This window comes from Geospiza fortis, unplaced genomic scaffold (assembly GCF_000277835.1).
Source record: "Geospiza fortis unplaced genomic scaffold, GeoFor_1.0 scaffold55, whole genome shotgun sequence".
Lineage (NCBI taxonomy): Eukaryota > Metazoa > Chordata > Aves > Passeriformes > Thraupidae > Geospiza > Geospiza fortis.
Genome location: NW_005054308.1, coordinates 11,005,989 through 11,021,092, shown reverse-complemented (window position 1 = coordinate 11,021,092; position 15,104 = coordinate 11,005,989). Strand labels below are relative to the sequence as shown.

General features: G+C 40.7%; 1 protein-coding gene across 5 annotated transcripts in view; it reads left to right on the top strand.

The window, feature by feature from the left end:
* Positions 1–15,104, top strand: part of CSNK1A1 (casein kinase 1 alpha 1) — a 31,850-nt gene that overhangs the window by 1,532 nt on the left and 15,214 nt on the right. For 3 of the 5 annotated variants that reach the window (XM_031055316.1, XM_014312198.2, XM_014312199.2), the window contains exons 3-5: positions 9,857–9,983; positions 11,799–11,897; positions 14,281–14,364. In XM_031055316.1, the coding sequence (XP_030911176.1) occupies positions 9,894–9,983; positions 11,799–11,897; positions 14,281–14,364 (273 nt within the window). In that variant the 5' untranslated portion in view covers positions 9,857–9,893. The remainder of the gene's footprint in view (positions 1–9,856; positions 9,984–11,798; positions 11,898–14,280; positions 14,365–15,104) is intronic. The other 2 variants (XM_031055318.1, XM_014312200.2) reach the window with 1 other exon arrangement.

Here is a 15,104-nt window from a genome sequence, read left to right as displayed (position 1 = left end):
TGAAATGGCAGCGGCTCCTTTCTGCTGCCCGCAACAGATGCGTCACCAGCCTTTCCTTTCGGGATTAATCCCTCCCAGTTCCTCATTATGCGGCTCTTCGCTTCGTATTCCAACTGAAACTTTCGGCAGGCTTTCAGAATTTCCTGATCTGGCAGAAAATTGCTGGTGCAGGACCCCTGGAGGGGTTTTTCCTCCTGGGATTATCGAGGTGTTACCCTGGGGTACTGCCTAACTCTGGAATCTGGGTGTCCAAGAGTTACATGAAACTTCACTTTTCTCCGGGAGACTTTTTACAAGTTGTTCCTTTTTTGAAACTTAGTTAATAATTGTTTTTAAAGTTAGTAATTTTTTTTTCCTTGACACAATGGCCTAAAAGGATTTTTGTTCCTTGAGCTGCACAAACTATTTCAATTTAGGTTCTGTGTCAAACTGTAGATTCCATTTAATTTAACCCTTCCTGATTTAGTACAGGATGAATAGTGACATTTAGGGTCTGTTTTAGAGTTCTCACGATGATATAGCCCAGATTCTGTTTTAATTTGGACAAAGCCTAGTACAAATCTGCATTTGTGAGGTTAATAGCTCCCTCCTCCTTCCCCCCAAACACAACTGGCTCTGATCGTGAATGTGAGCTGGAGGAGACAGTGTTGTCCTGGCCATCTGTCCCCATTCACTCCAGCCTTTTGCAAGGACACAATCAACATACCTGAATTAAATACTTGCAGCTTCAACAGAGTTGCTGGTGTGAAAACAGATGCAGCCTTTCTTTGAGAATACAGTTTCCTTCTTTTCTCACATGTGGCTGCCTTTATTTCACAACTGAAAGAATAGGAATTGCATTTTGGAAAGCTTTCATGGTATAGTTGCATGCTAAAACAGGGATGACTGGGAAAACAGCCAGAGCAAGCAGATATCAGGTGTTTCATCACAGAACTGGAAAAGCAGGCATTCTTGAACTACTTTTTTGAAAAGTAAATGAGTGAGTGGTGCTATAATGAGGCCAAGTTGCAAATTTTTGGCTTTTCCACTGAGATACTGTTTCATTTCTTGTATTTGGTTAAAATGTCCTGGGTAATACTGGTACCTTGCATGCTGAGAAACTTGCCTCTGGCTTCAACTACAGCTTTCCTCTGTATTTGGTATTCTTGTACCCCCTAAAAATAATACGAAGTCCAAAAAAATGGAGAATGGATAAATGAGGAAACACTCACCAAACTGATTCATAGACTGATTGTGCTAAAGGCTGTCAGTCAGTCCTTTCAGGTTCTCACAACATTAAACTTCGTAGTATTTTTCTAGAAAAGTGTCTTTTTGGAAATCCTCTTTTTCTTTTCAGAAACAACATTAATTGTAAATCTATTTTTATGTGCCAGCTGCTCCTTGAGAGGTTTCTCTGGGCTGCTGGTATTGGTTTGGTGATGCTTGAAAAAATCTAAACCAGCATTCTTAAGTTTATTTCCTTTTAAGAGGAAGCTGAGTAGGGGACCAGCACAGTTCCTGTGGCAAATATGAAAATGTTCTGTGTTTAGTAGAAGTAGAATCCGTGGTGCTTTGAATCCAAGTCAATACTTAGGTCACTTTGCATGTGTGGCTGATAATCCACTGCCACCATTGTGTTATAATAATATGCTGTCACATGGGAATAAGCTGTTCCTGGCTCAGTGTTTTCACAAGGGTGAATCAAGTTGAAGGAAAGTCAATACATTTGGTAAAATTTCTGTAATGTGACACCTTTAAACAGCAGCAGCACAAGAATTTGACAGGAAATGAAGGAATCATGCCAAAATTTCCCCATTGCCATGCTTTATAAAACTCAGTCCACATCTTGGACGCATCAACACGAGAATTTGTGTTCCTCATTTGGGAGTGATGGACTTTTGCTCTGTTTTTCACCTGCTTAAGTGATGCACTGGCCAAGATCAACTTCCTGGCAATTGCATGATGTGACTTTGCCTCACTCAAGTGGTCTCTGCTGTGGTTCTGTGACTCAGAACTGAGATAATAAATGAGGTCTGGATTGCTCATTCATTAGGGCTCCTGTTTCTAAAACTGATTCTGCCTTTAGAATTACAAGAAAATGTGTCTAGAGTGTCACTGAAGTTATCTAGAACCAAGCAATTCTTTTTATAGCCTTTAAGGTTGGTTTGAGGGACTTTCTGGCTCATTGCAAGAAACTAATGAGGAAAATTCTCAGTTTTGGGGTTAAAAGCTTAATATTTCTGTGGGATCAACAGTGAGCCTTCACCTTTTGTGGAAGTTGAACAAGAGGCCTTGGTGCTTAATTCCACTTTAATAGAACATGTTTGTACAAAAAATGAGATTGGCATGAATGAATTGGCAATTTTATTCTCTGAATATTCTAAACCACTTTAGATCATTAAATTTGCTGCTTATTGTTCCCTAAAAGAGCAGTAAAGTTTCTGAAATTAACCCTAAAGTTTCACAAAACTTTCATTAATACAAAAAAAAAAAAATTAAGCTATGTTTCATTCTTGATGTTCAAATTTTGCTTAATTGTTACTTTAATTTTTCCCAAAAGGCTCTTGAGCCAAGCTCAACATTGTGACAGTCTGCTGTGCCTTTAGGACACTGTGGCCAGGCCCCAGCATTCTGCTGGGCTTATTCTCATTGTTCTCCCTCATCAGCTGCCCTTTGCTTTTTTTCCTCTCTTTTTCAGTGACAAAGCATTTTGAGCTGTAATCTTGTTAACTGGGCACTGATCCTATTAGCTGGGACTATCCACCTTTATTCCCCAATTCCTGGTGCTGCCTTGGAGGAATGCAGCACAGCGTGTTTGGTTTTGGGGTGTTTGTCCACAGGGTGACTCTGGTAAAGCTTTATTCACAAAAGCGATCATTCAAATTACCTGGGACAGCAGCTCTTGATTTTTTTACCATTTATGGTGTTCATCAGCTATTGGTTGTATCCTTGATGAAGATCAGCTATTTGTAAATTAAAAACAAAAAGTTACTGACTTAGTGTTTTGTGAGTGATTTTTTTTTTTGAAAAGTTCCCTTGCAAACTGAGTAAGTCAGTCGCCACATTTCAGAGTTTTTCAATGCAGCACTTGCCAATATTTTGATATTGAGAAATTCAGAGAGAAATTCTCAATTGAGTTGAGTTTTCTGGAAAAAATTATCTACAATATTTGTGCTTCTGGTTGCTTACTGCCATGTTGCTGAATAATTATTAATAACAGAATGTTCCCTTATATATTTTCATTAAATACTACCTGTGATGGAAAAATGTGGTCAAGGTTGGTAATCCAAGAGTTACCATAACCAAGTTTGCCTTAAGCACCTGAAATGTTGATTTTTAGCAGTGCTTAAAAAGCTGTAAACACACCTCTCAAACACCTGCATTTTCAACTATTTTCTCAGTAACTTCCTGCAGCATAAAACCCCCAACCAATCACCAAAAAAACCCAAACCTCCATGAGAAAAACAGAAAAGCACTCACTAAACCCACAAGAAACCCCACTCATCCTCCAGAAAAAAAGGTTCTATCAATAAATCCTACTATTAATTAACTTTGTTATTAGTTAGTCTGCATATTGAAGGGTCGAACCACCTGATAGGTAACCAAAAGCCTCTAAATAAAATGGAAAATAATCTTTTAAATGAATACCTATGGTTCCTTTATTAAAAAATAAATATATGTAAATAAAATTTATTTCCTGTTTTCCACCAATCTAAACTCTTGGTGGATTTTGTCAAAGCATCCAAGAGAGACCAAAGTTAGAATTTTTTTCTCCCTGCCTTAACTTAGTTTTTGGAGTTTGAGGTCAGTGTTACTCTTGTTTGAAACAAATGATCAGCAGAGATAATACTGGAATATTCTTTTCCTCAGTGATGTTTGCTGTCCGCACTGTGGATTAATGGTTCACCTTCACACTGAACTGTAACTCCTGACTTCCTCCCAGGTGTTAGTGGAGTTTATGGACCAGCTCAGCAGAACAGGGAGCTGCATGTTTGCAGCATCACACTGGGCAGATGAAGCCACCTCCTTGCTGGGGGATGAGTTGTGCTGGCATCCTTCGTGGTTTGCTCTCAGAACTGTACAAAAAGTGATCCAGAATTTTATTTATAGAGTGCAGCCAGTTCCATAGCGTAGGGTGTTCATGGCTGTTTCTTTATTTAGTGCTTGGGTGGCCTAATTCATGCTCTCCATGGCAACTAACGTTAGGTGACATCTGCTAAATATTGCACTTCAGGATTTCAGTCATGCCATATTATGTGAAGTTCATTTATATTACTCTTAGCTGGTTAGCAGTTAAGTGCTTTTCCAGTTTCAGGGGAGATAAAGCAGAAATATAAAATATGTGTCAATTTAGAAATGAATCTCTTGATGGATTACCTTTCTCTTGTGTGTTGCTTCAGTGTCTGTAAGACTCAGTGCGTTTTTACAGGCATAATTCCCTTTGCAGTTTGTCTGCACTGTCATTGTTTGTCAGGAGATGTCTGTGCTGAGAACATGGGAGCAGAGGGGTCTGAATCAGTCAGGTGCAACATCACAACTTTCTAGGCCAGCAGGGCAGTGCTCATGATTGTGTTGTTGGACACAGAGAGCCAGAGAGTTTCTGTGCCTGAAGATAATGCTTGGACCCACAGGCAGTCAGCTGCCAGTTCTTTTTTCCCTGAATTTTGTTAAAAACCGTTTCCCTTTTCCTATCCTCCTGTAATAAGGAATAATTGCATAGCTCCATAACTGCCCTGCTGAGCTGTTGGAGTAAATGATTGCAGAGGTCACAATCCTCCCATTTTTCCTGAGGTCTCTTTTGTGCCCTTGTTGGGATTTGGGTTTCCTCTCCTGAGTTGGTGACAGGGCTTGCAGCAGTGATCCCAATTCACAGGTTCTGTGTGGGACAGCTGCCCCTTTCCTGCTAGGATAACCTGGTGTTTTTCAGGGATATCAGAGCTCTGTAATTACAGGGAGGTCAGTGTTTTCTCTTTAGTCCCATCATCTGACTAATGCCCAGTTCAGAGACTTTTGTGTGAGTGACTTAGGGCTGGCAGGGTTGGAATACAGTTCCAGAGTGTTCACCACATCAGGGCCATTTGGATTTCTGTGGGATCTCTGAATCCTTTGTATCCATGAGGCTTTCCAGACTTGCATATTCCCCCTCATGTGCCTGCTGACTTGTCAAACTTACTAATTAGGTGATCTCAGGTAATTCTGTTAGCAAGTTCTTTCCAGCTTGCTTTTTCACCGTACATTTTTGTTCTAACAGCTTTTTAATCCGCCTTTGTTCTTCTGACAATCTCCATTTCTGTCACGAGAGCTCTTTCACTTGTTGCTTGCAAACACAAGTGCTGAGAAACATAATTACATAGGATTACACAGGGTAATCATAGAGTCACACACCATAATTTATGAAAGTGGCAAAAGTTTATGTAATGTCAAAGAAGTCAGAATCTCCCTTTTTGTAATGGGGTATAAACGTTTCTGGAAGTGTAAAGATTTGAGTTCAAATATTCAGTGTTGGAAGAATTGTCCTTCCCTGCGGTGAGGCACCAGGAGATGTTTTTGTCTGACAAAAGCACAGCCTCCTGTAGCTCTGTGTGTAATTCCAGGCTGCCAGAGCCCCTGGGGGAATAGTCAGTGATGGAGCTGACAGAAGCCTTTAGTGGAGGATGGGTTACCTGGCAAAGCAGGTGTTGATTGAGGAGAGCTTTTATTAAGTTGGAACAAAATGGTCTTGTCATGGTTTGTCTGGTGGTGGGAACAGTTTTTTTGTGATATTGAGCTCATGTTCTGTTTTTTTTGTATAAGCTGTAGGCAAAGGGAGGTGCCTTTATTGCCTCCATATCTTCAGAATTCTGGGATTTGGGGTTTCTTTGCCATTTACTAATTCAGTAATTTGCTTTGTCTTGATCTGAATTTGATTTTTTTGTTTTGGTTTATTTTTTTTTATTGTGAATCTCCTGAATCCTTTTAGTTATTTCTGACACATTTTGGGTGCTTGTGCTGGGTTTGTTACCTCGTTGTAATTATTATAACTGCCAGTGTAGTGAAACTGCTGGTTATTGACAGGAATTGTGTGAGTGACACAGTAGTGTGAAACTGAGCTGGAATTTCTGTGTGATTCTTTTAGCCCTTCACCCCCTTCCTCTGCTAGTTTGCCTAGTTCTGTTTGACCCTTTCAAAGGAAGATGTGAAAAAATACTATTAATAACCAAATGAAATGTTTTCTTAGGTAAAACAAATAAAAAATGCAAACAAAACAAACCCAGCTATTAAAAAACATTTCCTCAAACATTTCTTTTGTCCTTGACGTTATTTACAAAATACACAGTTGCTGAAATAGAAATCACTGATTTTTTGAAAGATGCAGCTCTGAAAAGGCAGAAGGATTTTAAGTTTGGGTAGAGCTGACTACAGTGTTTGCCACCAAGGGCTAGATATGCATCAAGCCTTCATTTCCTTGTCTCAAGGTTAGTCAAGAGAATTTAAAACCCACCCCATGTCAGTTCAAGTAAACATCCACTTGGCATGTGACCTGACATCATACCTGCTTTATTGTGTGTTATTTAGAACTAAACACTTTCAGACTGCTGTGTGGTGTGACTTGGATGTTCCCACAGAGCTCAGATCGTGAAATCCAAGATGTTATAAAATTTCGGCTTTGTGTTTATGCTGGGGTTATAGATGAGGCTCTCACACCACATGATTTGGAAACTTGGTGACGTGTCCACTCTGGTCTTTCACACAGACAAGTCACTGAAGTCAAATTCAGGTCACTGTGCTCAGCCTTTAACCATGCTCTGATAGAAAGCTTCATAAAAGAGCTTTACTGTATTCTGACTAATTGGAGTAGTTTGATTATGTAGCTCTGAACAGATGAGGGAAGGGAGAGTGATGAAGCATTTTCCTGCCTGGGAGCTTGGGCACACCTTGAAGCTCAAGTAGGTTTGTGACATCTGTATCAGATGTTTGTGTGACACTGCCTGGTTAAGGGTACACTCAGCTATTCCTCATGATTCTGTCCTGTTAATGTTTTGTGTAAGGATGTAAAGCACACTAGGAATCAATTAGAGAAAGATCAGGAGAAGTTTTTCTGGTAAATCAGCTTCTCTTCTTGAAATAGTACATTGTTTGTAACTAAATCAGAGTAATTACCCACCCAAAATGGCTCTCAAGTAGTTCAGTCTCTTGCTTCCACTTTTTACTCCTCTCCAAACCTCTCCCTTACTTAAGATGTGTTGCTTCATGAGGCAAAGGACTTCAGGTGTGCTGACAGAAGTCCATGGGTCTCTCAGACACGTGGGCACGCTTGTATTCTGAGATGCCAGTGCCACCTAATAGTTGCCCAGGGCTTTGTATGAATCATTCCCTCATATTAGGAGATAACTCCAAGTTTCTCTGCTGATGCATATAAGAACTTGGGAAGATCTCTTTTTGGGACACCAGCTTTTATATATCCTAATATCCAAGTTTTCCTAAGAAAAGCCAAGACTCCTAAAGTTCTTTCATTCAGAGCTGCCAGTAGTAGCAGCTCCTACACCTTGAGTGGACATGATGTTGCTTTACTTCTTAATCCCATTTTCCCTGGAGATCTTCCAAGGGAAATGAAAACTTACTTGGAGTGTTAGCAAAGTAAATAAAACACTGTGATACCTTGGAAGAAGTTCCAGTTGCCAGCTGGAATGAATAGGTGTCACAGTCTTCAGTGAGGAATTACAAGCAGGTAAACATGAAAATGAAATATTAAGAGGTTCTGCCTTATTTCTTTGTCTTGGAGAATTGAATGTGCTTTCCACCAGAGCAGAGTGGTCAGGAGATGAGAATTCTTGTTCATACATAGAAATAGGGCAAACAGAGGTTGTGCAATCATCCTGAATTACTGCACTTACTCTGCAAACAGATCCCTGTGGAGGAACAAAAAGGTTTTTAAAATGTACCTTCCAGGGTGGGCTTCCTTTGCATCAGCTTCACCTTGTCTATGAGGCTGGGACTCAATTTTCTTGGCTCCACTGAAGGCTGATCTTTGATCTTTTTCCCTTCACTGCATCTCCTGGGCACTGAACCATTGCTGTGCTGAACACTCAGCATCTCAATTAGAATTCCATCCCTTGAAGAAAATGGTACTTTATCTAGATCTTGATTTACTCCTTAGAATTCTTCATTTCAACCCATTACTCACTATTTTTTTTTCTCAACAAACCTACATTTCATAGGACAGAATACCTAGGCAGGTCGTTTGCTCCAATTTCATTTCTTTAGGTGACCATAATGTTTCATTTTCACCTGTGACCCCTGGAGTTGTTTACAAAGCTGTTCTGCTGACATTTCATTTGAATGATTGCTTTCAAAATACATATTTTCTACATCCCATTTTCATGCAGAGAATGAATAAAGTCTTAGACTGATGTGTAAAACAGGGAGTGTGAGCCACAGCTCATATGTAACTTTAATCAGATTTATAACAATGCAGAAATGGAGGGCATGGTTTCTCCTAGGATCCAGACAGTGGGAAGGTACAGGCCAATAGTTCCTGAAACAAATCCAAATATAGAATCTTTTCTCTCTGGCTTTGTAAACATTTTATTTTACTATCCCAGCTAAGCTAAGCCTGGAATCCTGTGAGTACCTAGGAATTTGTTGACTTTGTCAGTGGTAACTGTTTTCCAGACTACCATGCATTGATGTACTGGAGTCATTGCCTAAAGTGGAAATACAGTGTCTGTACAGATATTTAAGTCCCAGCTGCTACTTTAGCTGAATCTTGTGGGTTTTTTTTTAATCTGCATACTCTTCTTATGAGGCACATCCTTGGGGCATCTTGTCTCTACCACTGTTGTTGGAAAATTGAGGAAAATTCTCCCTGGACTGCTGGCAGTAGGTCCTTGATGTAAGGACCGGGAGCTTAGAAAAGGCAGAATTACAGCCTTCTGATCAAACAGGTGCCCTGTCAGCTTCAAAACAGTTTTTCACTCACAGCTGTCACTTCACTGTAGTTATCTGGGATGTGCAGAAGGACTGGAGAGGAGAATATTCCACCCCTGTCTTTCAAGGGTGGAGATGCACACTGAGATGTGCAGGAGTCCAGGGGGTGACTCCAGGCCTGCTCAGGAGCTTGGCTGGGGAGATACCACCCCAATAAAGCAGGGCTAGGGTGGAAATGTTAAACATGGATTGGAAAGGAAAACATCCAAAGAAGGACTTCTGCTCGTCCTCACAGCATTGTTAGCCTTTATTTTTGTCCAAAATGGATGTATTTAGGCACTTAAAAGTTATTATCATAGTATAGCTGCAATTAATATTTTGTTATGTTTCTGCTTTTTCTTTTCTGACACCTAAGTGCTGCTTTCTCTCTGATACTAAAAGCCTGATAAAGAGCCTTTATTTTCACTTAATTGGAAATAGAACTTGATTGGCATTTTTAAAATTGAGAAATAAATGAAAAACTATGTGAGTGAACTGCTTTGGTCTGGTGCAGAGAAGTCAGACCTGAAAACAAAGCCTAAGGCACGTCAAGATGGTTTTGTGGAGTGAAATGATGCAGGAACAATGAGAGTAAAGTGTCCTGCAGAGGGATTTCAGTCCAGGGGTTGTACACACCCCTCAGTATAAGGACACTGCTGCTTTGGCTGCATTTTCATTCTGGTGTTTGGTATTTTGGTTGTTGATGTGGAGTAGTGTTTTCTCTTCGGGGAAGATTGCCAACTTGTGTGTTCTGGTTTGTGCTCAGACTTTTGTTTCCAGGAAAAATAAGATATTACCAGCATTAATTTCTCATTAGCTTTCAAGATGGTACATTAGTCAGCAACGTGCCCTTGCAGCTGAGAGCACTGAGGGTAGCCTGGACTGCATCAGGATTCCTGCTAATAATGCTGGATCATTTCCTCTCTTGCAGGTGGTATGGTCAAGAAAAGGACTACAATGTTCTAGTCATGGATCTTCTGGGCCCCAGCCTGGAAGACCTCTTCAACTTCTGTTCTCGCAGGTTTACCATGAAAACAGTACTTATGCTAGCAGACCAGGTACGTGCACACCTGGGTGGGAGCAGCTTCAGAGCCCTGGGGGGTTCCTGCAGAGTGGGTTAAATAATTGATGCAGTGTTTTATGCACTAAGTGAACACTTGACATAAATGAGGACAAAGTGGTGGTGCTTTCTGTGTGCTCTGCCTTACAAAGTGCACCGAGTGGGAGGGCACTGCAGCTGCCAGCTCCTTTGTGCTGCTGCTTTAAGGGCAACTTCATGAAAATATTCACACTCATTTGGGTGGATTCACTGCCACTATCACCACGGGGTCTGTGGTAGGGGGGCTGAAACAGTCTCCAGTTGTGGGTGATCTGATTCACTGGGACCTGTGGTGACAGCATGTAAGTCTGTCCCTGTGCTCTCACACCCTCCTGTAGCCTCTACTGATGCCTCAGGTTTTAGCTTTTCTATTTTTCAGATTCTGTGCTGCTTTAGTTTGCAGTTCTGAGCTTCATATGATGGGATAGTGAGCTCTGTGCACAGAGCAGGGAGACAAAACAATTCCGGCTCTAGCTGGGGACCAAGGACAAATGATCCAAGGCATCACTAGGACCAGACAGTGAGCTAATAATAAATAACTGCCTTGCTTGTTTGGTCCTCACAGACAGTTCTTAAAGCTGTTAGTGGAGATGCCACTCTACCTCCAACATAATCAAGGCCTCTAAAACTCTCTTAAGTCTTTTTTTATAGCAGTTGGTATTTTTCCAACTTGGTCATGAGAATACAGCATTTGAAATGAGCAGCCATATTTATTTCTTGCTGCTTAATAAATGGCTTGATTGTGCTTCCTTCAGCTCCTTGAGAAGCACTGAGGGTTTTTCAAGTTGAATTTTTCAATGGTAGTTGAAATTTCATCTAATATTACGTAATAGATATCAGTACCAAGTTGTCACTCAGCCAGATGCTCGTAGAATCCCAGGCTCTTGGCCAAGGAAGCTCAAGGCATTTGTCTGGAGACAAGGTCAGCTGTCCCTGTTCTCACTGCCCTAGGAGGGTGATGTGCTTGCTTTAGAGAGCCATTGCCTGCTCACTTAGCCAGTCTGGGTGTGACAGCATCTCCAGGAATCCACGAGGGGTTTGTGCACTGTTCCTTAGGGTGATGAGCATTCATTGGCTGTCAGCTGGGAAACAGGCAGAAATGGGGGATGGCAGCGCTCGGAAGTGGCTTTTAGGGCACAGTCCAGCAAACAGCTGTCAGGGTGTGATGTAACAACTCAAGGCTGCAAGAGGAGTGTTTGAGGAGCTGCAGAGCTGTGCCACATAACCATGGCTGTGATCTCACCCACAGGAAATGGGCTGGCCCTGTGTGATGACACAGATGTGCCAGAGTTTCTCCATGTCTCCAGATATTCTGGGATCAGGGTAGCCTAGCTATGGCAGGATGGGCCACCATCACGTTGTGACTTGCTCCATGAAAACTCGTACCTGAAAAAGTGATGTTTGATGAATGAATAACCAGATGAATGAGTAACTGGGGCAGGGGGAGGGAATGAGCTTTAAAATTCGCTTGTGGTAGCTATAAAAGCTTTGAAACAATGAAAAAAATTACTTTTTAATAGGATGCTATAGTTAGAAACATGAACTTCAGTGTCTGGGAATTATTCAGGTATTTAATCTGCCAGTTTCTGACCAATATGTGGAACTTTAACATGAAAACAAGATACTCAGCATTTAAAAAATTGGTTTTCATTAAGCAAATGCATAAACTGAAGTTGCAGAGGAAGGTAACACTAAAAGTTCATGCTTTCATTGAAGGTTTAATGAAATGTCTTGCTCTCTTTGAAATCTTACATGTTGCTGGTTTTTTTTACAGATGATCAGTAGAATTGAATATGTGCACACAAAGAATTTTATACACAGAGACATTAAACCAGATAACTTCCTAATGGGTATTGGGCGTCACTGTAATAAGGTTAGTCCAAAGCTCTTTGTTTCCAAGCTGCAGAGGGAATGCCTGTGTGATTTGATTCCAGCTGCACAACTTTTGTAAAATCCATTGCTAAAACTGCTATTTTGGATGCTAAACCACAGTTCTTGGGTGTGAGAACTTGGTTTTCTTGGTGTCCACCTGTAAATGCTCTGGGTCTCTGACCCACCCTGGGAGATGCACTTGGTTGCAAGATGATTTCTGGACTTGCAACAAGGTTATAAGCTAACCCTAGAGAATACTTGGCTACTTCTCTCAAGATGTCTGTAGTCATAGCATTTTATTCCTCTATGATAAAGTCAAATCTTATCTTTGGCTTTGGGGCTGACCTCCTAGGATGAAAACAATTTGTGCAACGTGGGAGCTCCTGACCTACCAGTCAGCAGGGCATTAAACCTTGCAGTGACAGACTGGTAAAGTCTCTTCAACCATCAGAATTGTGGATAAGAACAAGAGCCAACATGCAGATGCCTTTATAAATAAAAGAAATGATGCAATTATGTTGATGGAAAACTGTTAAGCTGTAGAATACCTGCTGTTCAACAAAAAATTTGTCTCAGTTTACTTTGTGGGGGAAAAAAAAGCTGAGGGTGGGTGGGGGGGGTGGGCTGAGGTTGTTGCACTTTTTGGGATGGGTAAACATAGTCAGAAGTGCATGTTTCCTGCCTGGAAGGCAACTTTTTCATTTTATTTTTAGTTTTCTTGAGTGAAATATGCTTAATCCTGCAATTTGTATGTTGAGCTCGGGCAGACAGGCAGCATTGGCAATGCATTAAGCATGCTACTGATTAGAAATTAACTTCAGGACAAATGTACGTGATCAAGCTGTTTATTGGAAGCAAGATTCCCACTTATCTTCTCTAGATGCCATCCCAGGATGTCTCATCTGGTTAGGCACTACCAGTAATCAAAATGTTTACCTTTGTTTGCCTGTATGAATGCCAACTTCAGGGCCATGAGCATTAGAAGGGGAAAGCTTGGATAATGTGAGATAACAGCTCTTGTCTGAAGAGGTGCCATGCACTGAGTGTTTAGAGACAACCATTGGTGGAAAAGCTTGTAATTCTAACTCAAAGACAGTCTTTATGTAATCCTGTTGCTGTTAAACTTTGTTTGTTCCCAAGTTTCATACTTTCACTCTGTACAGCTCTATTTTTCTCTGCTGTGTTGAGCAGTTTAGGCTCCTTAATTCTCTGGCATGACTCAAAGTAGAACTTGAAAACTTTTATTTTGGTTTTTTCCTAGTTTTAGTTTCTGATTTCCAATTGTTCTTTTTGGGCCATTTTTCTATACTTTTGCACAGTCATGCTAGGTTGGCATTGCTGCACTCCAGTTCATCTTGGTGTGGATTAATGGCCTAGAAATTGCTGCTCTGCTTACTTTAGAGGAGGAACACATTAGATTTGCATCAGCTGAAATCAAAGACAAAATTGCCTACAAACCATTTGATTTTTTCCCTTTAGGGAGCCATGCAATGATATGGTGGTAAAGCACTGTGGGCATGGGCTTCACTTATGTTTCAGGGAGGATTAGGGAGTTAGTTCCTGACCCAAGTGCAAATTAATAGTTTTACATGAGCAAAATATGGAATGGGTTCCTTCAGTTTGGAATCAAGTGCTTTGTCTAGGAAACATTTGCCACCATACAATAGTTAATGTTTCTTTTTGTAACCAAGTGTAGTTTTGGGGTTTTTAGAGATGAGTCTACACAGTTCAAAGAAAATCAGCCACAAAGACTAGAACAGCATGGTAATCTTGTTCCAGTAGCTTCCTGTCAGTTATATTTAAAAAAAAATTAAATTGATTTTTTCCCCCAAATTATAATTTGGTGATTGGGAGAAATTTTGCTCCCACCTTAAAAGATAAATTTCCAGCTCTGCTAGAAGTAAGCCCTGCATGCTTATGAAAGTAAACTTTAAGGTGACTAAATGCCTTCTACCTCTTCCTTACTGAAGATTTTACTTTTTCTAAATATCTTATGGGGGAAGGGCAGTTTGTGGAACCAAAGGCTGCTTTTGTAAGCAAAAACTTGAATTTCCTTTTTTAATAGAGCCAAATGTCACCATTGCTATCCCTGGTTAAGGCAGTGCCATTTTGGAGCGGCTCACAGTTGAAATTTACCTTGTCCCATCTGTCAAATTTTCTCCTTGGAAAAAAAAAATAATACCACTATAAATAATCAAAATATGACTCAAAAAAAAGATGGAAAGATACAGTTTTTTTGAAAAGTACAGTGCTTGGTGGAAGAAGGATGGCATTTGGCTACCCTGTTCTTTCTCGAACGCCTCGGTGTTGCCTGTCTGCGCCGGCCAATGTTGCAATGTAAGCAAGACTGTTTGATGCACTGCCACCCTCTATTGTTTGTTCAGTGTTTAGAATCTCCAGTGGGGAAGAGGAAAAGAAGCATGACTGTTAGTACTTCTCAGGACCCATCTTTCTCAGGATTAAACCAGGTCTGAACTGTCTCCTATTCCAACCTCAACCCCAAATTCATGTGCTTTATTTTTGTTTCGGTTATTTTTTTTTGTTTGGTTTATTTTTTGTTTTTATTTTGTTTTTCTGGAGAATGTAGACCTTGCAAAAGCACCTCTTATGTTGGCATTATTCAGACATACTTGGCAAACATGTAACATTACTAAGATGTTTCCCTGTGGCGCTTGTTTAAATTGTGGAATTATTTCTAAACTTTGATAGGGCTAAATGTACGTGCTCGATTTCAGGTGCAGGTTTTATTTGTGGTCTTTCCAACTCAAAAGGCAATCTCCTAAAAGTGTGGTGAAGGATAGATATGAAATAGCAGGTCTCCTGCTTGCCTTGCTGAAGGTTTCCTGCAGTTCCTATGGATGCATGTGGAGAAGTTCTGTTACCACTTCAGCCAGACTCCTCCCCGTGCAGTTTCCTTTCAAAACCACCCCAAATGTGTAAAGAAGACTTAATATTTTCATCCATTTTCCTTAAAAACTGAAATTACTCCAACAAGCTGCGTCTTGGAGAAGCAGGAGCTTATCTTGTTGTGTCTAATGTCATATTCCTGACTCTTGAAGAGAAGATGAATTGCAGAGAGAGGAAGACATTTGCCAGTTGGTAGCAGGACAGCTGGAAATTGCTGAATATGAATCACTGCTCAGGAGCTTGGCCATTGGTCCACAGCTTTCCACAGTAGTCTCCATGGATTAAATCCCAGGCAGATTCC